The sequence below is a fragment of the Danio rerio genome, chromosome 5 (genome assembly GCF_049306965.1).
Source record: "Danio rerio strain Tuebingen ecotype United States chromosome 5, GRCz12tu, whole genome shotgun sequence".
In the NCBI taxonomy this organism is placed as follows: domain Eukaryota; kingdom Metazoa; phylum Chordata; class Actinopteri; order Cypriniformes; family Danionidae; genus Danio; species Danio rerio.
In genome coordinates, this window is record NC_133180.1 from 39814136 (window position 1) to 39840625 (window position 26490).

The window sequence follows — 26490 nt, forward strand, 5'->3', positions numbered from 1 at the left end:
AGAATATCTTAAAATATCTTTTGTTTGTGTTTGACAGAAGAAAGAAACGTATAGTTTAGACCCATTTGAGTGGACTTCTTGGACATACAAAATCCTTCAAAAATCACTATATTATTAATTTATTGATTATTATTATTATTATTATTATTAATAATAATAATAATAATAATAATAATAATGGTAAAAGTAATAAAAACAATAATGACTGGAGTAATAACTTTAAACTATAATAAAAAAGCAGTTATTTCAATTTTTTATTTAACAATTTAATGATTTCTTTACATTTCTTACATGCCGCATTGATGAACAGATTAATAATAAAAAGCATGAAAAAAAACCTAACCCCAAACTTTTGACTGGTAGTGTATAAATTGATCTTTACATGTGCATTGTTACATTTTCACATTTTAGCTTAAGGTGTCACATCATGCATCAGAAATCATTTCACAACGCTAAAAACTGAGACTATAACATGATTCTGGACCTCTGGAAACCACCGACTGTTTTGTGAGATTTTGAGTGTGCTCAGATCTCATCAAGACCATTCGGAGCCGCACCGGGGCCATTCGCCATTAAGACATCTGTTGCAAGCGTCACTTCAGAGGTTTGGTGCTGTGCTCAAACGAGCAACCCATCAACACTTGCTCAAAATGTCAGTTTGACATGCTGGCTCCTCAGGATAGCTGTCACTGTGTGTGATTTAGAATGCGGCTGTACAGAATTTATGACCTGAAAGAGCATATTTAAGTTTTGTGGGCATATATCTGTTACATACATAGACTTACTATAATGATAGACTTTGATTTCATAACAGACTTTGATTTAATAACAGAGTTAATTATTATTATTTTTTTTTTGTATGAGTTTCAGAACATATTCTTAAAATCAGACATTGATGTCTTACGGTTAAATTCACTGTAGTGATTTTGATTGAATTGTGTTTATTACAATATAAAAATAGGCTACATTGCATGCATCTCCTCACAGTTGAAGCACTGCTTGTTAGATGATGAATATCAGTGAGGAAAGAGTTTATTTTTAGACTTATATGTTACCTTTAGATAAAACAGGCTTTTTGAAGAGGTGATTTACTGACGCTTTATGAGTGCTATATTGAGCCTGCAGGCTCCAGTTATAATCACCAACACTACAAAGTGCAAAACAGCGTGTAATATTTGAATAAAATAACTTTATAGCAGATACTATATCTACAAGCAGCTCATTATGATGCAGAATATCAGAGAATATGCCCATTTGTGGTGTTTTTTATGCTTCTGTGGAAGTATATGCTATTTTGACATTTTGATCCAAGATGAAGCAAATACAGTACATGTGTGTGGAAATTTCTCGCATTATTATGAAGATTCAGTGCATAGGAGGTTCAATTTATGTGCAATCCCACACCAAAAAAAATTATTATTATTTTAGTAAGGTGCTAGAAGTGTCCTAGAGTATGTCCTTGCACAAACTCTACATTGGTTCCTAATTATCATTTGCTGTCACATTCTGGATGTCTATAACAGGGTGAAACTTTCAACCTACAAGGACGTCAATGATTAATGTATCTCTGTCTCTCTGACCATAAGAGATAAAACACCTGTTATCATTTATAAGTCATCAGATCACACCAAAAATTTGGCTAATATCATCATGTAGCCTGAAGCAAGCATATAAGTAAAGAGACTACATCGCAGAAATAAGTTTAAAATTGGACACAGTCTGGTATAAACTACTCAACAACTGCCGAACGAATGCAAAGTTGAAGTGAAAATCCCTTTTTAAAAATAGCTGTGTCATATTTTATGATTTAACTGGATGACAAATGGTGTCATGTTTATTGTGTGTACTAGGCAAGACTGACATACACTCCAGTAAGATGACATCTGAATGAATAAACACAAATTTTTACTGTCATGCAATGCTGACTGCTTTTTATAAATACAGACTTGTTCCTATATCCAGGTAGGGACTCTCATAGATGTAATAATGTTCCTGCTATACAAACTGGATGTTCTATCCCTCTACTCCTAAATCCAACCCTCACAAAAAACAATCAGCATTTTTACATTTTCTAAATACCTCATATGGTGTTATTGATACACATGTTCACTCATAGGGACCGAAATTTTGCTCGCCACGGTGACACAAGTTCCCATGTGTTTCTTTGCAATCAGATTTAAGCCCCCACTGGGATTTAATAACAAACACACACCCACACTGTTCTCTTATTTTGACAATTTTTGTCAATTTAGTCATTGACCAAATTAATCTTGGCTTGTGTTAACTAGGCATGGGACGATTTACCGTTTACCGTGTTTTGAAAAAGTCAAGGTTTTAAAACCACAAAAATGTTCTGTTATACCAGGGGTGTCAAACTCAATTCCTGGAGGGCCGAAGCCCTGCACAGTTTAGTTCCAACCCTGCTCCAACACACTTACCTGTAGGTTTCAAACAAGCCTGAAGGACTCAATTAGTTTGATCAGGTGTGTTTAATTAGGGTTGGAACTAAACTGTGCAGAGCTGCGGCCCTTTTGGAACTGAGTTTGACACCTGTTGGTTATACCATTCTTAAGGTACATATAGTTTTTTTTTAAATGTGTTTCTGTGTTATTTAAACTAATAAAGACAGCAAAAGTCAAGGATCTATTTCAATTGTTTAGTCTGACATGTTTACTGTTGCAAATTATTAGTGGGGTTTGCTTCCACTTTTGTTAATCTTCATATTTATTCTTCTTCTTCCTTCTTCTTCTGTGCGTTTTTTGGGCGCACAACTAGTCCCACAGCTTTCACCACAGACCCTTGAAAGTACTGTCAAATTGTGCGGTTTTATCAAGAGTATGTATCTATGACTTTTATAAGGGGTCTGGGTTCCCCCATAGACATAGCATAGGGACGAACTTTTTATAAATCATAGCGCCAAGTGTGAATTTCGTGGAATTATGAGATTCACAACATCTTAAATGGGTTGCAAGGACGTCCCAAAGTTTCCCATTGACTTAACATGGGCCATTGAAATCCATTCAGTCCCATTGACTCCCATTATAAATGTCACACATCAAAAGCATTACATAGGATTGTCATACAGTCATAGGGGTGGGCACATTTGACTCAGGCAACTAAACAGGGTCTCAGTATGATAATGAAGCTCTCAGGCCACGCCTCCAAACTGATCCCATAGTCTGCCATTAAAAAAGGTCCAGCTCAAGCCAATGCAAATCATGTTAGCATGATGCTAACAACCCAATTAGCATGTTGTTAGCATTATGCTAACACAATTAGCATCATGCTAGCTCGCTCCCTGCTAATCATGTTAGCATCATGCTAGCAACTTGATTAGCATGATGTTAGCATAATGCTAACACAATTAGCATATATATTTTACCCTAGCGAATTGTTATGGGAAACCCCACTCACGTTTTCTTTAGGAAATGTACAATTCTAGTTATAAATGTTTCCTAAAATAAAATATACTGTATTTTGTTTAATTGGGAAAAAAATTGTTTTCAGAGCACTAATCACAATACAGTGAAACCGGGATATTTTTATCCAATGTTATTATACTGTGAGAAACTTATGTTGACTTGCAAATTTATGTTAATCAATGCAGCACAGTGTTTGATTCATAACATTTTTTTTTACAACTATTTTAAAAGCACTTTGTTTGAGGACCAGTTCAAACTCTCACAGTGTTTTCTGTCTGTTTGTGTGTGCTTAGAGTAGCTCAGTAAAAAGGCTACATTGACTTTGAAAGTATAGGCTCCCGCTCTGTTTTACCTATCTGTTCATCTGATACCCTTTTAAAAGAGTAGGTCCCTCAGGGAAGACTGTTAATACATCTTAAAATGCCAAAACGACCTCTTTTAGTCTTATCTGTTGATGCTCTAACATTTATTGTAGAGAATGAACATGTCTGGGGTTAAATGCAAGATAAATTCAGGCTTTCTAACACACCTAACAAAAAAATCACATCAAATATTGTGATAAGAATTCATTACTGGTCAGATCTGTTTCTGGGTTCTTCATTATATCGGATATATAGACACTGATATCTCTGACTTGTCTTAATGCTGCCGTCTCCATATGTAATGATGTCAAGGCTTGGCTTTTATGGTGTCGTGTCATTCGCAATTCATGCCCCATAAACTGAAAGATGACAGTATTCGGTGTGCATGGATTTATGTCTTTGTACTTTTCTTCCTGTTATAGAATAATACATCATGGAAACCAGACACCTGTCAAGACTGCATCTGCTACAATGATATTGTCATCTGCAAACCAACGCGCTGCCGAAATCCCCAGTGTGACTTTCCGAGGGTAAGAATGAAGTATTTGCTCACAGGCCATTAAAACAGGGCAATAACAGTGCCTGGATAAATGAATGCATTGGAATATACACAGCCAATTAAACATTAATGCTTTCAGTCCAATTAAAAGCAACCAATACTAAGAAGCAAATGGTTCAAACCACGAGGGCTCTATCAAGTATTTCTGTCAGTATTTGTTAACATTATTGTTCCCAAAAGGTTTCTAATGGACTTCATTTACAGATACAACAGTTAGTTTTGGTCCTCGGATCGAATCACCTAAATGGTGTTTCAAGAGTGTTTGTATATTTCATTGTCTGGTATAAACATTTGTGTGTGGAAAAAGTAACTGTGAGTTAGTCATTTAAAAATCCATAAATATATTCTGAAAGGATTCTTTATTTGCATTGATGGATCCATAAATAACTTTAACATCTATAGCACATTTCAGCTCCAAGGTTGTTTTTGGTGTAAAAATGTTTTACTAAAATATTATGAGCTGTTCACTGAAACATTTTCAGGGCAATCTCTTCTATGGCTTCACTGCAAAAACATTCTTTTTAAAACTTTATTTTCAAAATTAATGTGCTAAAATGTGCCAATGAATGTGCTAAAATAGTTATGTAAATATACTTATAGGATGTTTTAGGGAATAAACATTGGTCCCTATAGAAGTGTTTATCTTGTGGAGATGTCAAAAACACAATGTAATTAAATTACTGCCATTAGAACAAATGAAAAGTGTGTTTTAAAAACATTTTTTTCTTGTACAGTTCATATGTAACTGTACACAATTGTAAATTTTGTAGTACAAAATAAACAAAAATAGCAATACGACAGACTAATAGAGATCTTGAAAAATACAACTGTGCATAACAAAGTAAACTGTAAATCTAAAAATAAAATCTCATTCAAAATATTAATGTATACTTAAAGGTTACTTTGAAAAAAAAAAAAAAATTTATAATATATATTATTAATAATAATATTCACACACACACACACACACACACACATATGTTCAGGGCTTGATCTTAACTGGAATGAGTTGCCGTTGTATATTAGCCAAGCCTCTTCCATTATTGTTTTTAAATCTCTTCTTAAAACACATGCATGAGATGTTGACATTTTATGTTTATTTATTTATTTATTTTATTTCTTTATGTACTTGCTGTGCTTTGTTTTACTCTCTATTGTCAGCACTTTGGTAAACTGTGTTGATTTAAATTGCTTTATGAATAAAATTGAATTGAATTAACTTTTTTGATCACCAGCCAACATTACAAGCCACTCACCATTTCCACTAGCCACAATTTAGTTCGTTAGGAAAATATATTCTAAATGCAGAACTTTAACTTTGGCATGCTAAAATGACTAATAGATAAATTATAATTAAAATGACTTTTTTGAGTTTTCCACATGCCTGCTCGTTCATTTAACTTTTTTGTGCTGTATATGATCTTGCTCAATGAGCATGAGGAAATGGGTTGTGGTTTTATAGTGTCGCATTCTAATTAGTTTTTTTTTTCAAATGACTTTTTTCTATAGCCACACCAAAAATAAAAAAAATTAATTAATAAAAAAATATTATATATAATTACACTCGCATCACATCACCTGAAATCAGCCTTGACACCGAAGCCCTTGTCGGTGCATCAGGATTGCCTGTGCACGTGATCATCCTCTCATATGGTATTCACCTGGTTTCTTTTGCTCACGCAAACAGTTATTATTGTCATCTTTCATGCTGGCCCCTCATTAAGCAATCCTTATTGTTGAACTCTACTTTTTAAGAAAACTACAATTTAAAAATTCTCTTCAACCAGCCAAAGTGGCTTTTGGGAGTGACTGTCTTACCCACCACAGCTGAAATCTACCCATATATCTACCATATTTAACATATAGTCAATGTCAGCAAGGTTACAAACATATAGTTGCTTGAGTGATAAAATGTTGAAGCATATAAAAAATAATATATAAGCATTACTGTTGTTACCGTAGATTCATTATTATTTCCCTTTGGTTCTGAATTAAACCTTTTCTGAAGTGATCAGTAATTTTTGAAAACTCATCATGTGCTTACTATCTTCATTTAAAGCTATGTTTTGCATGCTAATCCACCTCTCTCTCTGGATGTTTTTCTAGGGTGAGCGTTTAAGAATCCCACCTAACAAGTGTTGTCCTGAATGCTTTGCGCCGTCGCCCGGCATCTGTCACCATGAAGGACTGGTTTATGGGGTAAGCAACGCTGCTTATGATGACACAGCTCCTCCACTGAAAGATGCTAAAAGCCTCATCCTGTCCCTTGGCGAATCTTCCCACTTTTTTTGCTTGAGCACCAGCGGCTCGTTGATTGCTTGATTTTGTGCACAAAAGCGTTCTTGTTTGTGTTCCACTCTTCACAGACAGAGAGAGCTTCTCTTTTTGTCCCAATCACCCCCTTTTTTAAAGAGCCACTTGATGCTGTGTTTAAAATTCTAGCAGCGTAGCTTCCAAGTCAAGTAGCATTTACTTTTGGGAGCAAACTGTGTTGGCATTGGGGCTCTGAACAATAAATATTACAGTTTAAAAGTCAAGCCACCAATGATATAAACACGTCGCTTTAACCAGGTATTGATCTACTGCTCGTTCTCTCCTCAGCATGATAGTCAATGGAGTAACTCCAAATGTTCAGTGTGCACATGTGCTCATGGGAAGGTGACCTGTGGGCCACGCGCCTGTCCTCCTCTCAGCTGTGGGAAAGACCAGAGTCCTTTTATCCCAGATGGAAACTGCTGTCCAGTTTGTGCTCATAATGGAGGTACAGTAACTGCAATCACACACACACACACACACACACACACACACACACACACACACACACACACACACACACACACACACACACACACAGACAGCTTGAAAGGATACTACATTGTTTTGTGAAAGTGATTGCTCTATTGTTTTTTTTTCCAAAATTTGTTAAGTAACAAATTGAAAATAGAAGAAAAAAAAATGTGAGGTTGTATTTAGCCTGAGGCCCAAAATAAAAAATTGACTCATCATGTTTTTACCCTGAAGAGTTTCTAAATCTTTATAATTAATTAATATATTTATTTATAAATCTAATTTTTTTTTGATGAGAGCTAAAGACTGTATTTGGAAGAATGTTGGAAACCAGTAGCCATTTTCTTTTTGGTTTAATCCTTTTATTAATCAGGGGTCCCACAGCGGAATGAATCGCCAACTTAACCAGCATATGTTTTACACAGCTGATGCCCTTCCACCCGCAATCCCATTTTATCTGTTCACACACACACACCTGTTCCAGATCACTGATTATGACACAGACAGCTGAAGCTCATCACTGAATCATTAACTGAACCATAGACACCTCTCTATGCAACACACATTGTTAAGTATTGTTTACCCTGCGTAGCACGACAAATCGCTATCCATTGTCTAGTTTTCCCGTGTTTTGATCTTTTTTGTTTGTGTACTGTTTTTTGATTCTTTGCTGCCTCGCCTGACCTTTAGCCTGATTTTTGACATCATTTTTGGATTAATAATAATAATTGTTTTGCTCCTGTGTTGATCATTGCCTGTATGACCTGTCTTTAATAAACTGTACTTGGATTCATGCTTCTGCTGTTAGCATTTGCTTCGTAACAATTAAAATGAAGAAAAATAGATTTTTTAATCAATGATTTACATGCCAAAGTTGACATAAAATTGTTTTTTTTTAATTAATCTTACTGAACTTATTATAAACAGTTTGTTTAATGTTTTGTTTTTAACTTTATTCACATTGTCATTTAATCCAGGGGTTCACAAAATTTTCAGCCCGTGCCCCCCAAAATAAAAATGCCAGTGACTCGCGAACCTAACATTTCTTGGAGGTGGTTTCAAATATTCAAACATTGCATGCTCAACATTAGGTCTATGTAAAAACTAGCATATTGACAACACAAAAAATTACAACAGTCTAACAGCCATATCATTTATATAGTAATTTACTAATTTGTTAAATTTAATATTAACCTCACTTAAAGAGACTTGTGGGCACAACGTTTTTTTATTGTTTTTTTTGTTTGTTTTTGTTTTAATTTTGAAGACCACCACTTAGAGATCTTATTTGATTGCCATCAAGGTGTCAGAAAGTTTAACCTGCTGCTATAAAAACAATCTGCTAGCTGATGCTATTGCTGTTATATTAATATAACTAATTTTAATATAAATAACTGAATGACTGATGGATTTTCATTTGCTTGTGATTGTTTTTATGTAACTATTAATAATATTATTATGTTCTGTGGGTTATGGATAAAATATGGTAGATCTAATAGTTTGATAAAATGGATTAGATCTTTGAGAATCACCAAGGGACCTCCTGTCATTGTCCTGTGACCCCCACTTTGGGAAACCACTGATTTAAACAAACATTATAAATAGTACCGCTAGCACCGCTAGCCATTTAGTTGACAGTATGCCTTTCTTACAATCAACCCTAATTGACTCTGAAAATTATTGAAACTGATCCCATTTTACATTTTTTCTTTTTCATTATTTCATTACTCTCGCTTGTTTGTCACAATGTGGAATAATTGGCCTACAGATTATGGCAATGTGTGTATATTTTAATGAGCACAAATTGGGATGTTTGCTGTTGAGCAGAGATAACAGCATTGGCAGAATAAATTTAGTAAGTTTTGGCCTTGGATGTGCCCAAACAATGGCAGAGTGCTTTAAGGGGTGCTCCACTAAAATATCATATTTTAAACTTTAGTTGATGTGTAATGTAGCTGTTTGAACATACACATCTGTAATGTAAATATCATGTAATACACTCAAAGTTCAATGCAAAGGGAGACATTGGCTTTTACAGAGTTAGCTTAGCTAAGCCTACAGTGAATGATGTTTGGGAACTACAAAAAAAGATCAAGGTTAGTGAGATCACAAGGGCTTACGGTTACGCACATTCACCCAGCACATACACCCCCACAGCAATGGTGTGTGGCCCGAGGCGCTGTTATGTTGTAGCAGAGAAAGCTAAAATGTGGTCCAAACGCTGCTTTTTCCACAAAGCTTCTTCTGTTTCTGTATTTGGCCCTCTAAAGGACACAACACAAAGAGAGATGTGCTTAAAATTAAACTTTAATTATTCCAGAGAATTAAAAAAATAAATATAGCTAGCATTTGACAAAGGAGAACTTCCAGAATCTATCATAGTACAGTGCTGGATTCGGTTAAAACTCCTCAAAGAAGGAGCAGCTCCAACCATAATAGATGAAGCTGTGGATTGTGACCCCCAACCTGTGAGTGTTTTTCGTTGTAAAAATCAATCCATTACATGCATAGTGTCTAGCGTTAACTGTTTGTTGTAGCAAGGATGTAAACAATGGGAAATGCTGTTTGGCATTGCTAACAATTTATCTACAAATTCATGTTTATCCATCCAAACTGGTTTAAACACCCACAATCTTCACCAGCGATGCAGTGTCTCTCTATGCGCCCGCTTTTCATGCGTTGCAAAAGATATGTGAATGTTTTATATTACTTACCAATGCGTATTTCAGGCACAAACTGATACTGCTAACAGCTACTCTGACAGTGTTTACACTATGCAAAAATGCATGCTTTTTGGCGTGTGAAACATCCTAGTGACGTGGAGCTGATCCATATATCATTCATTTATTCATTTTCTTTTCAGCTTAGTCCCTTTTTCAATCTTAGTGGAATGAACCACCAACTTATCCAGCATATGTTTTCACAGCAGATGCACTTCCAGCTGCAACCCATCTCTGGGAAACATCTACACACACATATTCACACACATACACTACGGACAATTTAGCTTACCCAATTCACCTATACCACATGTCTTTGGACTGTGGGCGAAACCGGAGCACCCGGAGGAAACCCACGCGAACACAGGGAGAACATGCAAACACCACACAGAAACGGCAACTGACCCAGCCGAGGTTCAAACTAGCGACCTTCTTGCGGTGAGGCAATTGTGCTATTCACTGCGCCATCGTTTAGCCCCGATCCATGAATAGCACCGCATTATGTTAGCTGACCAATCAGAGCCTCCTGAGGGCGGGCCTTTTGGAGGAAATAGGAAATATGACAGTTGTTTTCATGTTTGCTGAGTAGCTGTATATAAGAGTAAGATATATATAAAAAAAATAACGTAAACAACTGAAGCATAAGCACACATTACTTTACATCTTATAAACACAACTCTTAAAAATAAATAAAGACATTTTAAAAACATTTAAATTATGATTTTACAGATGTGTTTGGCGTCACTAGTAGCACAGATATTACACACATCTGCTTATAAGGGAGTTTTAGAGTCATGACGTAAATAGCAATTCACATTGTGCCTCAGATTCAGCTTGCCCCTCTCTCTCTCTCTCTCTCTCTCTCTCTCTCTCTCTCTTTATGTTTTTCTGATTGCTTTAAAACATTTGCTTTTCTTAGCTATGTTTGTCCCAAAAGGGTTTATCTGCTTCACACTGTCATAACCCATCATCTGTGTTTTTTTTCTTTAGAAATTCCAGAATTATTCTGCAATTAAAATGTTCTTTCTCACTTTACAGTCTCTTGCTCCTGGGAAGGCCGTGAGTACAGAGATGGGTTGGAGTGGACGTCAAGCCCCTGTACAAAGTGCAGGTGCAGAAACGGACACACTGAATGCCTGGTGGCTGAGTGTCAGCCGGTTACATGCAAAGTGGTCAGTAACAACACTGAACTGTCAGCTGGGCCTTGTGTTTTGATCTCTCGGCAACTGCAAAGGCAAAACACAGAGCAGCTTGTCTAGATGTGTAAATTGCTGTTATCTCACACAGCATCTTCGCACTTTAAAGAAAAAAAATACACTTAAGATGGCTGCTGTGGTTGCCAGAAGTTTATTATTTAAAAGAATATGATAGCAACATATTTGAATTCGAAAAAAAAGATGTCCAACATGTTTTTATAGTGTCTTTTTAATAGCTGGAAAAAATGTATTTAATTTAACTGGCATACCATTAAAATGTCAATTTCATGAAGGACTAAAATCTGTTTTGCACCATTATGAAAAACAGACCAGCTTAAAAAATGAAAGACCCATTATAAATCAAAGCTTATCATAGCACACAGGAAATGTCAGTTTAGGGGGGGGTTTCAGCAAATTATAAGATGACTTACTTGACTTACTTGATAATGAGAAAGCCACGTGATGAGTAAAATCTGATCACAAGTAGCTCACAGAGAACTGAAGGAATGTCAATTTAATTGTTTTCTCTGTGAATTAAAAGACAGGTGATAATAAGAAAGCCACATGATGAATCAAATTTAAAAGTAATAGGGTTTATGCACAGCTAGCGTTTCTTCCCATACCAATAAACTTCCACTGAATGGTTAATGTGACTTTTTAAAATTTTATACTGTTCCTTTTACAGCATCGATGGTGTAATGTGATTAAAATACAATCAGTTAAATACACTGCAGCATTCATTTAGTTTTAAATGAAGTTGTAAAACGAGATGAAAAGCCTTTTACACACACGTGCCATCAGGATCAGCAGTCTATCACAAAAACTCCATTGAAAATACTGGGGTAAAATAAATGTCAATATTTTAAAGGCATGGCACGGAAAAAATTTAATTTAATGCAGTGCTTTTTGTACATTTTGAGACCCACTTTATATCGTAAATCATTTAGGCAGTGAAGATAGCTGATTTTTAAAGAAAACAGACCTTAAAACTGCTGATTTTATAGCATACAGTTCACCAGAAGCCAGGTTGCTAAAATATTAAAAGTTCTTCTGCACACATCTGCATAATTATTAACAAAGAATTGAAGGAATGTGAGTTAAACAAACTTTCACTTTAAATGATAAAATTTACAAATTTTTACCTTCATAAACTGCACATTCAACTATAAAGTTACATTGAATTTATATTCATCGTCATCATTTAATATAGGAACTTGCCATGAACCAATTAACAGGTGTTTACATTTTTTTTTTTCTAGAGTTTTACTCAACTTTTTTTCAACAATTTTAAATATCACAAGTGGAACCGAATTGTTGTACAAAGAAAGCAAACAGAAAAAAATCAGATGATGAAGACAACTTACAAGACATTTTTTAAAACAACAGAAAGCAAATAAGTTTTAATTGCACTCTGGAATAAAGCCAGTGTTGAAGAAGATTTTAACAGACAGTGGAAGGTCATTGCAGAGTCTAGGAGCTGCAACAGAGAAAGCTCTAACATCTTTATATTTTAGCTGAGAACGCAGAACTGCAAGCACAAAGAGATCAACTGGCTTCTCCATATCTTCAAAAATAAGGATGGATTTGAGTTTAGATATTGATCTAAGGAGGGGAAAAAAAGATTCTGAACAAAATGAGAGAAAAAATAGGCCAGTGCATGATTTTTTTTTGGGAAGTGATTGAATTGTTAAAAGATTGTAAGCATTGCTTACAAATTGAAGGAATATTGACAAATGGGCGAACTTAACGATAAAAACGATGAGCACAGATACATCATTATTACAAGAACTACTATATACATATAAAATTAAGAAGAGTACATTTTGATTTCATGGCAGCTTTAAGGTCACAGTCAAAGAGTTTCTCACATTAAACAGTTTTTTTCACACCTTATTACTGAATAACATGACTTCTGTTTTATCCTCATTCAGTTGGAGAAATTTATTTGTCAAGTGACACCTCACCTCTGACAAACTTAAAGCGACCCTTTATGATGTTACAGTCTTTTATTTTATAATTGTGGTCATTTCTCATAGTGTAATTTTGATTCATATGTTGTCAGCTGAAAAGTTGTTTAAACAGCATGCGGTTTGTATTCTTTCTATATGCAGAATGAGAACCTGGTGGTCCATCCAGGACAGTGCTGTCCACAGTGTGAGCCAAATCCCTGTATGGAGGCTGGGAATGAGTACAAGGTAAGCCGGAAAACTGATTAGAGGAAGGTGAAATATACACAGAGATCTGAGGACAGAGGAAGATTGAGAGCGACAGATGTGATAATACATGTCTGTATTATGGAAGACCTTTTGCGAATGGATAGAGTGGGTTAAAGTGCGCTCATCATTCATATTGTGACAGATGAGGAGTTGAAGGAAGAGCTGTGTGTATGTGCTGTCATTTCCACTTTGCCAATTCCCTTCCTTCCGTAAAGAGTTTCTCTTTTCCTTGTATCATCTTTTGATTCTCTTTCAATCATTCACGTTATATACAGTTGAAGTCAGAATTATTAGCCAGCCACCCTTTGAATTTTTTTTTTTGAAGTATTTCCCAAATTATGTTTTACAGAGCAAGGACATTTTAACAGTATGTCTGATAATATTTTTGCTTCTGGAAAAAGTCTAATTTGTTTTATTTTGGCTAGAATAAAAGCAATTTCTAATTTTTTAAACACCATTTTAATGACAAAATTATTAGCCCCTTAAGCTATATTTTTCTTAATAGTCTACAGAACAAATCATCATTACACAATAACTTGCCTAATTACCCTAACCTGCCTAGTTAATTAACCTAATTAACTAACCTAACCTAACCTAATTATCCTAGTTAAGCCTTTAAATGTCACTTTAAGCTGTATAGAAGTGAACTTGAAAAATATCTAGCAAATATTATTTACTGTCATCACAAAAAAATAAAATAAATCAGTTATTAGAAGTGAGTTATTAAAACTATTATGTTTAGAAATGTGTAGAAAAAATCTTCTCTCTCTTAAACAGAAATTAGCACAAAAAAATAAACGGGGGCTAATAATTCAGGGGGGCTAATAATTCTGACTTCAACTGTATATTAATCTCTCAACTGACTTTTCATGAGTTTGCTCAACTTGCGGGTTTAGTACAAACAGTGCTTGTAGATCGCTGAAGCATTAACAACGTACCTGTGAACAATAGTAAGCTGTGTAAAGTAAATTAAAATAACCATAAGTGAATAAATGAACTGTAGTGAGGAATAAAATTAAGTATTTGCTATTTTACATAAAAACCAATTATGGGCTAAAATATGAAACGCAGAGTTAGAGGAATAGTTCAAGCAAAAATGGAAAAGCCTGGATTATTTACTCACACACTGACTCAGTCACACAATCTCATTATAACGTGAAGCGGGGCACTGAAAAGGGAGGTGTGGATCCAAGCACAGGTTTATTAAACAGAGATGGTCAGGCAATTATCAACACAGGGGCAAACAGATGTACACAAAAAATCCAGAGTCGTAGACAAAAAGGCAGGCAGCAGACAACGTAAAACAAACAAAACAAGGCAAGGTTAAAACCCAGAAGGCAAGGAAAACATCGTAATGCTCACAGTAAATTTTACAAGACTCAGCCAAGCCTTTGTGTTTGTGTGCTGTATAAATAGTCCAACTAATCAGTCTTTGAGCAGCTTCAGTTGTGTGAGTGTAATCAATAGAGACTTGGAGCGGGTGTGCGTGTGTGTTGCATGACCAGACTTGTAGTCCATATACTGGTGGAATTGTAGTTCTTGTAAATGTGAATGTTCTCCAGCAAGTTTGAGTTGAAATTCAGGTTGTAATACTCCAACATTTATCATTAGTATCTGACTGCAGACTTGCATATGCAAGCTGAAACATGCTGTCTCAGACATGCTGTCTCAGACACAATGCACTCAATGGAGCAAGTGAAGTCACTATGAGGGGTAGGTAGGATTAGGGTCGGGGTTAGGTGTGTGCATTAAAGGGTCACAAAACACCAAAACACGTTTTTTAAGATGTTGACAGTCATATATGTGTCCCACATTGCCAAAACCTCTATTAAGACACATAAATTTGACCAAAAAAAGTGAAAATTGGTTGTCTTTGCATTATTTTGAGCAAATTCGTTCTTCCGGTTTGAAAATAAATTTTGAAGCTAGGAATTCTAGCGTGGAGACAAAACGTGAAGCCAATCACCTCGGAGTGGACCCACAGAAAAATAATAAACAAAAGATGCACTGTAACCAAACACCCAAATAGAACTAACTACACCTAATAAAATAACCGAAATAAAAATACAAAATCTACCTCTACCTCCCTAACTAGTTGTAAAAACAGGAGAAAATATTTACAGAAAAGAAAAACATGGTGTCCAACCCCTACTGCCTCTTACCTTGTACAATATTTAATATTTACAACCAACAAACAAACAAACAAACCATAAACAAAATAATAGGAGGGGGAAACACGAATGGATATACAACAAAATGTCAAAACTTATACACCAACACGTGAAACACAATCAACAATAACACTTAGCAACAAGCATAGTTTTATCGCACACCAAACTCAAAACAACATGCCAACCAAAAATCACTCTCCCGCCCCACGCCCGTTTTCCCTTTCTAAACGACGCCCTGGGTTACTTCATCCAATCCAATGGCACCTCATCTGCGTAACTAGGGCGGGGCCTGCAGATGTAAAGAGAGGGAGAGAGAGAGAGACAGACAGACATAGAGACTCACACACCTGCCAATGCAACAAAAGACATTGCATGCAACTCCACTTGCATCTGCACCTACTCTGCTTTTAGAACCTTCTGCCTTTTTTTAAAGTGCACACACTTAAATGTCTCTGTAATAAGTGCCAAGCACCAGAGCCAATAAACACTTCTATTAACATGATAGTTAATTCATATCAATGTTTTTAGTGATTATTTTTAAAATGATTCTGTTTGATCCCCTCCGTCCTGATGATGTTGTAACATCTCTGCAATACCAGGACCTCTCTTTAGATACACAGACCGACGTCCCCATAATCTCTCATCAGCATGTCATTTCAGGCTGTTTCTCTTTTGGCGCGTTTGAGCAATCACGTCCCACTCAGCAGAATTCAGCTCTTTTGATCATTGTGAATTGTGTGAAAGCAATGCAAGGATTTTGAGAGGATAACATTCACCAGTCTTTTTATCTCCTACTTGTCTCGTTCTCTACAGCGCCGTCTGAATTTGTCATTTATGTTAAATTAATTATGTGCTGTAATGTGTTTTTCTGCTAAAGCTTTGAACAGCTTTGAGATGCCATCTGAATTTTCAAAACTGCACAGAGGCATCAGTGGTGTAGCTAATTTTGTCATTTTGCTATATGTATTTTCTGGGAAAGCTCTATATGTTGTCAAGCCATGCCAAACTGCAATAAGGTCAATTAAGGCACACTGGTGTATTCGCTCCATTTTTATAAACATTATAAAAAAGAATTATAGTTCCCTTTTACTCATGTTACAGTAGGAAGGAATTTAAAATATATTAAAATAAATAAAAGTGGCAATCACTATTTACATTTATTAATAAACTCAAGCTTAAAAAAAAAACTATACTCTGTTTGCACCTGGTATTTAGATGCTTTTATCAATCTGATCAATCCAAGTGGATGATACTAAATGGAGGTGTAAACCAAGTCTGAAACCACTTTCAGAGGTAATTGAAAATGCTGCATGATGTAAATTGTCATGTGTTTCAGAATCCTTCTTTCTGCTTACAATCTCAACTCCTAAACATTACAGACATGCACACTAGGGAGGCAGTAGTGTCAGTGCCCTTCTAAAGAAGAAAAAAAACTACCTTGGTCACTGTAATAACTTGAAACTGAAATAAGTAATGATTAATCAAAAATTACTGAAAATTAACAAATGAAAATCAGATATTGCTTTCAAATTGTGTTTTAACAGAAGCCCCGAAAAAGGCAAACTAATGTGGTTAATGTGCGTGACACACTGCGCCACCGTGCCTCCCTAAAAACAATACCTTAACATTTTTATTGTTTAAATTTTTATCAAACAGGCATCACATCAATCACTTTAAATAGTCTATACACGTCATTAACCATAGTTATTACTTTCTAAAACAATGCAATGCACATGAACATGAACAACTGACCTTGTAAAACATTTAGCATCCGTGTACTGCAAAAAAAAAGCAACAACATAATACCTTATAGCAAGTAATTTTCAACCAAGGTTTAATGTAAAAACAATAATATTAATATGAATTATATAATATTTATTTATTTATAATAATATTTAAATATAATTTTATTTATTATTATATGCATCTTTTATAATATCATGCATTATATAATCATATAAATATTATTAAATGTATTAATGTTAATATATTAATATATTATAATAATATATTATGTAATAATAATTTTCCCAGAGATGGGGAAAAAAATCTTGCTGGATAATTTGGCGGTTCATTCCGCTGTGGCGACCCCGGATTAACAAAAGGACTAAGCCGACAAGAAAATGAACCTCAGTTCAAACCTCGGCTCGGTTGGCGTTTCTGTGTGGAGTTTGGATGTTCTCCTTGCCTTCGCGTGGGTTTCCTCCGCGTGCTCTGGTCTCCCCCACAGTCCAAAGACATGCGGTACAGGTAAATTGGGTAGGCTAAATTGTCCGTTGCTGGATAAGTTGGCGGTTCATTCCACTGTGGCGACCCCGGATTAATAAAGGGACTAAGCCAACAAGAAAATGAATGAATGAATTTAGAAATTTAGCACAAATCAAATTTATTATGCTTATATCTGATAATGCTTAAGTTAAGTTTTCTCAGTTCCCTCATCACCATTCTCTACCATTAACATATTTTAGACACATGACCACTCAAAGTTGTGAATACATATTACTGTAAATCAAGATTACTTGAATCTATTAAGTTTAATAACTTTATGTGCAAAAAAGTTGGGATTACTTGTTTAAATATTGTGAGGTAAACAGATTTATTCATAATACATTAAGTGCATTTTATATTAGTGAGAACAGCTATTGCTCTTTATAGTCTATAGACCCTCTCCTTAAATAAGTCAGAATAAAAAAGCCAGATTAAAACACCAGCTCTAGACAGGAGCGTGTCTCACTCATCTGCTTGTGATCCAATCACCTAACTTAATACCGTGCATGAAAAGGGCTTAAAAAGGGGGAAATATGCGACATAACGTCTCTCGTGTTCACACTTTGCATGTTTTGCTTGCGCTACGTTAATTACATATTGCATAATTGCATATAAATCTTCTTGTATTGTAAGTCACAACCTGTTCTAGGTGATACAAAAACATTTACTTGTTTTCCAGAAACAGGGCTCATTTGGAAACACACAAGCCATTTGTGTACATATTCCCTAATGTCACTGAATTCCTAAAACTGTCTGCATTTGTGTTTTTAGCATGGCGAGCAGTGGCAGAGGAGCAGCTGTACAACCTGTGTGTGTGATCGTGGTCATTCTCGCTGTCAAACTGAGAAGTGTCCTCCTCTCCATTGCGATAAGGTCAGCAGAAATCCATTACATTATAACACTTCATATCAAAGAGAGTCACTTGACCAGTAACAGTACTGAGAAGATGAAGAAGAAGAAAAAAGCTGATCACTAACTGACATGTCTTTCACAGTTTAATGCAATCTCACTTTGATTTTCACGCTTCTTTAGCCTGAAAAGTGGCAGGATTTCATCATCCAAGATTGTTTGCACCATACATTTAATATTTTGTCTGGTGCTCTGGGGTGTTTTCTATCTCAGTCTTTTGCTTTCATATGAAATTTATGATCTTATGTAACTGTGCTTTAGAACAATACTCAGCAGGAACAGACCCTTCATTTTTATATCTTATACCTTAATAAGTATGAATCCTCAAAGAGCGTGAAATTGCCCCATAAATTCAAAATGAGAATTTGATGGCTTTTAGCTCACGACTGTTAGCTAGAATCCATCTATAAGCTAGAAGTTGACAACTTTCACTTGTAGCGGTTACACAGATTTAAAACTTAGTTTTCTTCTTTTAGTCTGCTGGCTGTGTTCCTAAAAAAGGGACAATCTAATTGCTTTTAATTAGCCATTGTGTTCATAAGCTCAACAAAATGATGTGTGATTGGTTATTATTCTGAGCTCTGTAAGAAATGTAACTTGCGTAGATTTAAATGTGATACTATAAATTGAGTTTCCATTCATTTTTATTCATCCAATTATTTTCCTTCGGCTTAGTCCCTTTATTCATTAGGGGACCCTTTTTACAAGACTGTATAACACATTTAACGGTCATCATATTCTTAAATCCTTAAAAGTATTTAATATTTGATTTATAAAAACCAAATGATCATATATATATTATTTTTTATTTACTTTTATTTTTTAATTATTTTTATTTAATTTGTATTTATTTTATTTTATTTTATTTTCTGATAACATATTTATTACATTTTAGAATGCATGATATGTTGTGTTCTCCTCAGGGTCAGACGAAGGTCAAGCGAGCCGACCAGTGCTGTGAAGACTGTGCCACATCTAAAGGCAGCTGCCTCTATGAGGGCATTGTTCGTTACCATGGCGACATGTGGAACGGCACAGGCTGTGAGTTCTGCATGTGTGAACGGGGTCAGGTGCTGTGCCAACGGGTCGAGTGCTCCAGATCAGAGTGCCCACGGGTATGTGTACACACCTTATAGAGAGCACATTTCAATGCAGAGCCTTCAGCAGGAACACAGGTTGATCTATTCAAGCTGAGCTGTTAGATGCCCTATATACCACCATTAAAAAAATATGTTGACAATTAATAGGGCAAAATATACCAGGCCAGTCTGAAATCTTGATCTATGTAGTCATTTGTCCTAGTTATGAGTTATAACTTTATCCAATCAATATATTCACTGCTTCTCAATTAATCATAAGGACCTTTGAAAGCTTGGGCACTGTGGCGGAGATTTATCACTTATTAATTGTATTTCTGGCCTGAATCCAGGATAGTTACTGTAAAGGTTATTCTTTAAAGAAGGAAATTCTGACTTGAAAGAGTTTTTGAAAACATCTCTGGGGTCATGGCAGAAGTTCATAAGTTTATTCATGGGTTTCGGTCACATGAATAGTGCAGAGACCTTGAGGGCCGAATATCTATCGAAATGCAGTACAAACCTGTCAAGTTTCCATTTGTTTCAAGCCACGGATATTTAGATCACCTCTCAAAAAGCAAAAAAAGCTTTGAACGAAAATGCAGGGTTTGGCCCTTTGTGGTCCCTATACAGCATCTGCTGCAGTATTTCAACATCAAAATCCCTGACTCATTTTATTAAGACAGTGATATTAAATGATAGAAGTCACTGGACCCTTTTCACAAGACTGTCATGATACATTTAACGGTCATCATAATCTTAAATCCTTGAAAGTATTTAATATTTGATTTATAATCATGCCTTTTTGTATGTATTACAGTTTTTTTTTTACAATTGTTTTGCCACAAATTTCAGAATTAAATTAGAAGTATTTTACATTACTGTATGTAAGAATGCCCAATCACAGCACCACAACAGACCAATCTCAGGCCTGGATTCACATAGAGCTATTTCAAGTTTTTTACAATCGTTTTGTCACAAATTTAAGAACCCTGGTGTCAATTTTCAAAACTCTTGACACAAAATTCACCACTATTACCAGAATTGCACATTTTTGCAAAAATCTTTCTTTTTTAAATGCTTGGATATAATACACACAAGTCAAAGATACTGTGTTCATTGAACTAAGATCACCTATTCAATAGAATACAATTAAACATCAAATTGATTGCATTTCAAAATGCAACTCAAACATTATATTTAAAATAAATATGTATTCATTTACTTAACATAATGTTATTATCAACTGATACAAGCATTTAAAATAATAAATAACTGTTGCATTACTCTTGATGTGTAGAAACTGACATACAACATTAAAGATGATGAAAGATTCAGGATAGATTGAGTGACATCAGTTACCAAAGAAGATGACCTAACTGGACTACATTATCTAAAGATTTCATCTTGATTCATTTTTAGTCTATATTGTTTTTTTGTTCCATGTACCACCTTTACAGACAATGTTTTCATATTTTGCATTACCGAACTGTATGTAAGAAAGCCCAATCACAGCAGACCAACATCAGGCCTGGATTGACAATGACAGAAGGTTCTTTCCAAGATTTTTGAGTAATGAAAACATTGTGATGTAGAGGAGAACCTGTGACCAAATCCATTAGACCAGACGGATGGAAGCACAGATCCCAAAACAGAAATCTGATGTATAGAAATACATGCAAATGACATATGTGACATAATAGTTCATAAGAATTTTAGATACATAAAATATGTCATACATGTCAAAATATTTAAATTTTTGGAATTACAGCTGTGCACCCATATATTAAATGTGTTCGCCATATAAAACAATCAGGCTTTTTTTACGTTTGATGCATAACAATATTGGTTACTGGGACTCTTAATAGAAATTATAGAAATTAGAAGTTTGGACTTTTTTGTATTATGAAGAGTAAAGCTGCAGTCACATTAGAGTTTGAGCTTAAACAAGCCTATTAGGCATTTTAAAAAGCGAGCGATTGCTTCATGTTTTAAATTTATGTCCAGAGAGGTCATGTTTTGATCCTCGTTTGGTCTCACGCAGTCAAGTGATGCGATTTCGCAGGTCAGAGTTCACCCTAGCTTGAACTTTGCACCACTGCACCCTGCGAAACTTGATGCATGACCCTGCGTTTCCAGTCTGACGCATTTGCGTGCGTACGAATGGATGTCTATGGGAGGAAAAGCCCAGTGTGACTGCAGCTTAAATAGTGAAAGAAGGTTAATTTTTGGGTTCAATATATCCTTAAGTAAAGTTTCACAAGCTGATTTCAAAAGCAGCACATGATATGATTGAACGCGGCTGGTCTGCCATCCGTAATCATTAGTCAGCCAATCGGATTAATCCAAACTCACTATAAATAGCCCATCTAGCCTTACGCCCTCATATACGTTCTATGAAGAATCCTCTATTCACCCCATTTTCCCCATTTCCCCTTTTACCAAGAAGAGCTTATGAGAACTACCTGATCTCCTACCCCCTTACATGCTGGGGCCCTGGGCTCAATTATCTCTGAGCTTTTGGTTCTCTTCTGGGACAGCATGCCAAACCTGCTAATAGTATCAAGTGATATCTAAGTGTGAACTCTTTGATTTTTATTTTTTTTATATAAACTGGTGTATATACTTTAGTTGACTTTTAAATAGTGAATAGTTTCAAGCAGCTGTTTTGGTTAAACTTTTTTGCAGAGTCCTGCATTTATCAAATGCATTAATCAAATGACAGCTGATGTTCACTGAATTCGAAGTAATAGAATGTCTGATTAAACAACAGCGAAGCATAACAGATGCTTCTATGTCATTTTGAAAAACATTGATCAAACCGTCTCTCCCATCTGTAGTTCCATATTTCACTGACATCTGCTGATCTGCATGTAAGACCACCATGACTTTGGCGATTGTTACGCAGAAACCAAAGATTCTCCCATGAATGTAAATGACTATTGATAACAGCCCCCTATAAAGAAGCTCTGAGGTACAATTGGAAATGTGATGTAATTAGAGATTTGTGGCTCTGTGTCAGACAGCTAATCATTCCCCTGGGGCTGTTTTCATGCTGAAATTAAATGAGCTCAAATTTCGCACCTTGTGCCAGGGAGAAAAACTGGTCCATTTGCCTGGAAAGTGCTGCCCAGAGTGTAAGACGACAACCAGTTCCTGTACATATTCACAGCCAGACCAAAAGGTATGAAGCGTTTGTTGTTTTCTTGTCATATATAATGACATTATATATATAACTATGGAAAGAAAAACAGAGATAACTGTTCTGCTTTTCTGGGTTTACTTGATATTTCTTCCAAATCTAAAAAACAAATGTTGCTATTTTGAGCCGTTTTGATGCATGAAATAGCACAAAAATAGGTATGAAATTTACTTTAGAAGTTATTAAAATTTAACCCTGATGTGACATTTCGTCACCTTGGAATTATAAGGTTCTGTCTGTGTTCTGAATGATTTTGAGATTTAGAACTTCAAAGTTTTTGCATTCCATAGCAAACAGTATGTGTGTAACCTTTGTTTTTTAAATAAAAAGTTGTAAAATGTAAACAACTTATAAAAAAACATCCCTTAATGTAAATAAGCTGTCATTTAATAAGAATATGTCAATAACTCAATTTTGACAAAAATGTCAGATAGAACCTTATAATTATAAGGTGACGATTTGTTATTCTGACCAATAACAAATGACATTTTCTGAATTGTTCAATAAATAAAATAATTAATTTTGTAAACAAACAAAAAACATTGCCTTTCTATTTGAATGTTGTCATTTTTTAAGTATTCCTCTGGTTCAAAAGCTGAATTTTAGTAGCATTACTCTAGTCTTCAGTGTCACATAATCCTTCAGAAATTATAAAAATGCTAATTAGATGTTTTGGAAACATTTATTATGTTAATCAAGATTAAAAACTATATATAATACTATATACTAATACTATTAAATGCTATATACAACAGTTCTGTCTGGTTTTTTAATCTGATTGGCCGTGAGATATTCTGCAAATAACAGCATTCGTCCAACCTCTCAACCCTTCACCCTTTTGTATTACTCCGCCCACATACAGCGACAAGCAGAGGACACTTTACAGTTTGACAAATATTGCTGCTGTTAGACCATAGATATATACATTAGATGTCGCCTACCCTGTTATTGTCTATTGGAAGGAATGCGTCAATAGAGCCGCCATTTTACTACAGGGTAGCGCTCCATTGAAATGAATGCGAGACCAGGGTACAGTGGAGGACTGTGTCCATCCAAAGCCAGAGATATACACATATACACATATATCTACCTGTAAGATCAGGAGTTTTCCTGGATGTTAGTATGCAATTTAATTTTTTTTTTATTACGAAAATTATCATTTTACATCACTTTTCTACATTGATGGATCAGTGATCGCACTGGCATTCCTGATAAAAAGCTTGTGTTTGTGTGTATGGAAATGTACTATCGACCCTCCCTGTTAAATTTGATCTAATCCGTGTCCTGAAACACACCTCCTCTCCTGCTTTCACTTCTCATACTGACGGAGGGTGCGACTCCGTTATGAACAACTCGTTCACTAACTGACAATAATACACATATCTGGCACTGCAGCATCTCGTTGTCATATTTATTTTGCATTGTTTGCTGATTTTATTCAACAAAACTAGCATAAGCCGAGTATTTAGTGCGAGTTGGAGCTACTTTGACTTATAGTGAATGCAGTAAGTGACTGCATTATCATTAATAATGCTACTGTTTAGCACAAAAGTTCAGAACATACAAAAACGTAAAAAACTTAATCTTACCTATAAAATGTTCTGCCTTTGTGCTTTGGTTTCTTTGTTTGCTCGTTACTACACCTGTAGACAGTGCTAAAGTCCTGTATCTTCACATAATAACACTGTCTTGTCTGGTGCGGTTAAATGACATTTGTCCTGGGAGCACTGTACCAATGTGGCGGCGCTATTGACTCATGCTCAGGGTCCCTATGCGATATCTAGTGTATATATCTATGCTGTTAGACAACATAATGTACTTTTGAAGCTTTTAAAGGCAAGAATGTAGTTGTTTAGGTTGCAACTATGCAGTTTATTTAGAAGGATAGTGCCTATTTTAAAATATTTATAATTTCTGAAAGTATGCCAGCGACCATTAGCCTGTTTTTGAGCAAAGACGGTTAACGATGTTCATCCACAAGATGGCGACAGAGAGGCATATTTTATTCAAAGATAACAATGCAAATCCAACTCGATCTACTTTGTTAAAGCAAGTCTCCTTGTATAATATATCTACTGAAAGACAAAAAATATCTTTACAAACTGTATTGTAAATAAATCAACATTTTAATGTTGCCATTGTTATTATATCACAATAATATTACAGATATTCATTTAAAAACTGAATTAATAAAAATGTACACACTTTCACACAAGTCAATAGATAGACTTAATGATCTGCGAAAATCTGCAGATTTCTGTTCACGCAGATTCTGTGTGGGCCTTTAGACATTACGCTAGAGAATCATTCAAACACTAGCTCTAAAGTGATGTTAGTGAATGAGCAATGGCTTCTGCTGTTCGGACATCAGCTGCAGATGTGAATGAATGTTGGAAGAAAATAGTTCCTCTTACAAAAGGGTTCTGAGACTTGTGCTTGATTTTCTCTTTTATACACATGATTATTTCAAACTATTGTATAAGTGTGTGTGTGTGTGTGTGCGTGTGTGTGTGTGTGTGTGTATACACACACACACACACATATATATATATATATATATATATATATATATATATATATATATATGTGTGTATACACACACACACACACACATATATATATATATATATATATATATATATATGTGTGTGTGTGTGTGTGTGTGTGTGTGTGTGTGTGTGTGTGTGTGTGTGTGTGTGTGTGTATTATATATATACACATATATATATATATATATATATATATATATATATATATATATATATATATATATATATATATATATATATATATTATGTATACATACAATTATTTTTAAATATAAAACAATTTTATAATGTATCATGTCACTTTTGATTAATTAAATGTGTCTTTGTTGATTAAATTAATCAATAATAGTTTCATAAGAAACTCAACACAAGCCTTTGAACTGTAGTGCTTTTGATAGTGATGAAGAGCGCCATGCAAAATCAATACCACAATCAATCAGTCTGACTGTCTTTGTCCATTTAGGGGCAGAAAGCCATCAAGAGTTTTAGACGTCTCTCTGTAAGTAAACATAAACATGGTTTGCAAGATCAATAGACTCTGTTAAATCAGATTTTTGTCTAAGATAAATTGTGTGTTTGTGTTTTTGTCTTTCGTCGTTCTCAGAATCTAGAGATTGTCAGAGAAGGGTTGTGTCGAGAGTGCCAGTGTCAAGAGGGTCACGTGACCTGCTACCAGCACTCCTGTCCCACCTGTCCACTGGGAACACTAACTATACCTCACCGGGAGCAGTGCTGTCCCGACTGCAATCCAGGTGAGGAGACCTGCATCCATGTTTGTGCCTAACAGCAATGATGTAAGAAGCTACCATATTTAGGCAAGGCAAGTTTATTTGTATAGCACATTTCATACACACTAGTAATTTAAAGTGCTTTACATCAACAGGATTAAAGAAGATAGGTATACAAGAAAATAAAAGTGTCAAAAACTATTAAAAGCAGATAAAAGCAGATTAACATGTGCTAAAACAGATAATAAAAGAAATGATCTGAGTGATCTGTTAGGTTTGTATTCAGTGAGCATATATGTTGAGGTGCTGGGCCATTTAGTGATTT

The 26490-nt window shown here is 35.1% G+C and overlaps 1 protein-coding gene across 5 annotated transcripts in view; it reads left to right on the forward strand.

Moving 5' to 3' along the window:
* The window catches only part of fras1 (Fraser extracellular matrix complex subunit 1), a 249754-nt gene that overhangs the window by 72219 nt on the left and 151045 nt on the right, over nucleotides 1-26490 (forward strand). For 4 of the 5 annotated variants that reach the window (XM_005165335.5, XM_009301656.4, XM_021476261.2 and 1 more), the window contains exons 3-12: nucleotides 4207-4314; nucleotides 6450-6542; nucleotides 6945-7104; nucleotides 10889-11022; nucleotides 13158-13241; nucleotides 18473-18574; nucleotides 19534-19725; nucleotides 22781-22870; nucleotides 25901-25936; nucleotides 26042-26189. In XM_005165335.5, coding sequence (XP_005165392.1) covers nucleotides 4207-4314; nucleotides 6450-6542; nucleotides 6945-7104; nucleotides 10889-11022; nucleotides 13158-13241; nucleotides 18473-18574; nucleotides 19534-19725; nucleotides 22781-22870; nucleotides 25901-25936; nucleotides 26042-26189 — 1147 coding nt within the window. The remainder of the gene's footprint in view (nucleotides 1-4206; nucleotides 4315-6449; nucleotides 6543-6944; nucleotides 7105-10888; nucleotides 11023-13157; nucleotides 13242-18472; nucleotides 18575-19533; nucleotides 19726-22780; nucleotides 22871-25900; nucleotides 25937-26041; nucleotides 26190-26490) is intronic. The other variant, NM_001130840.1, reaches the window with a different exon arrangement.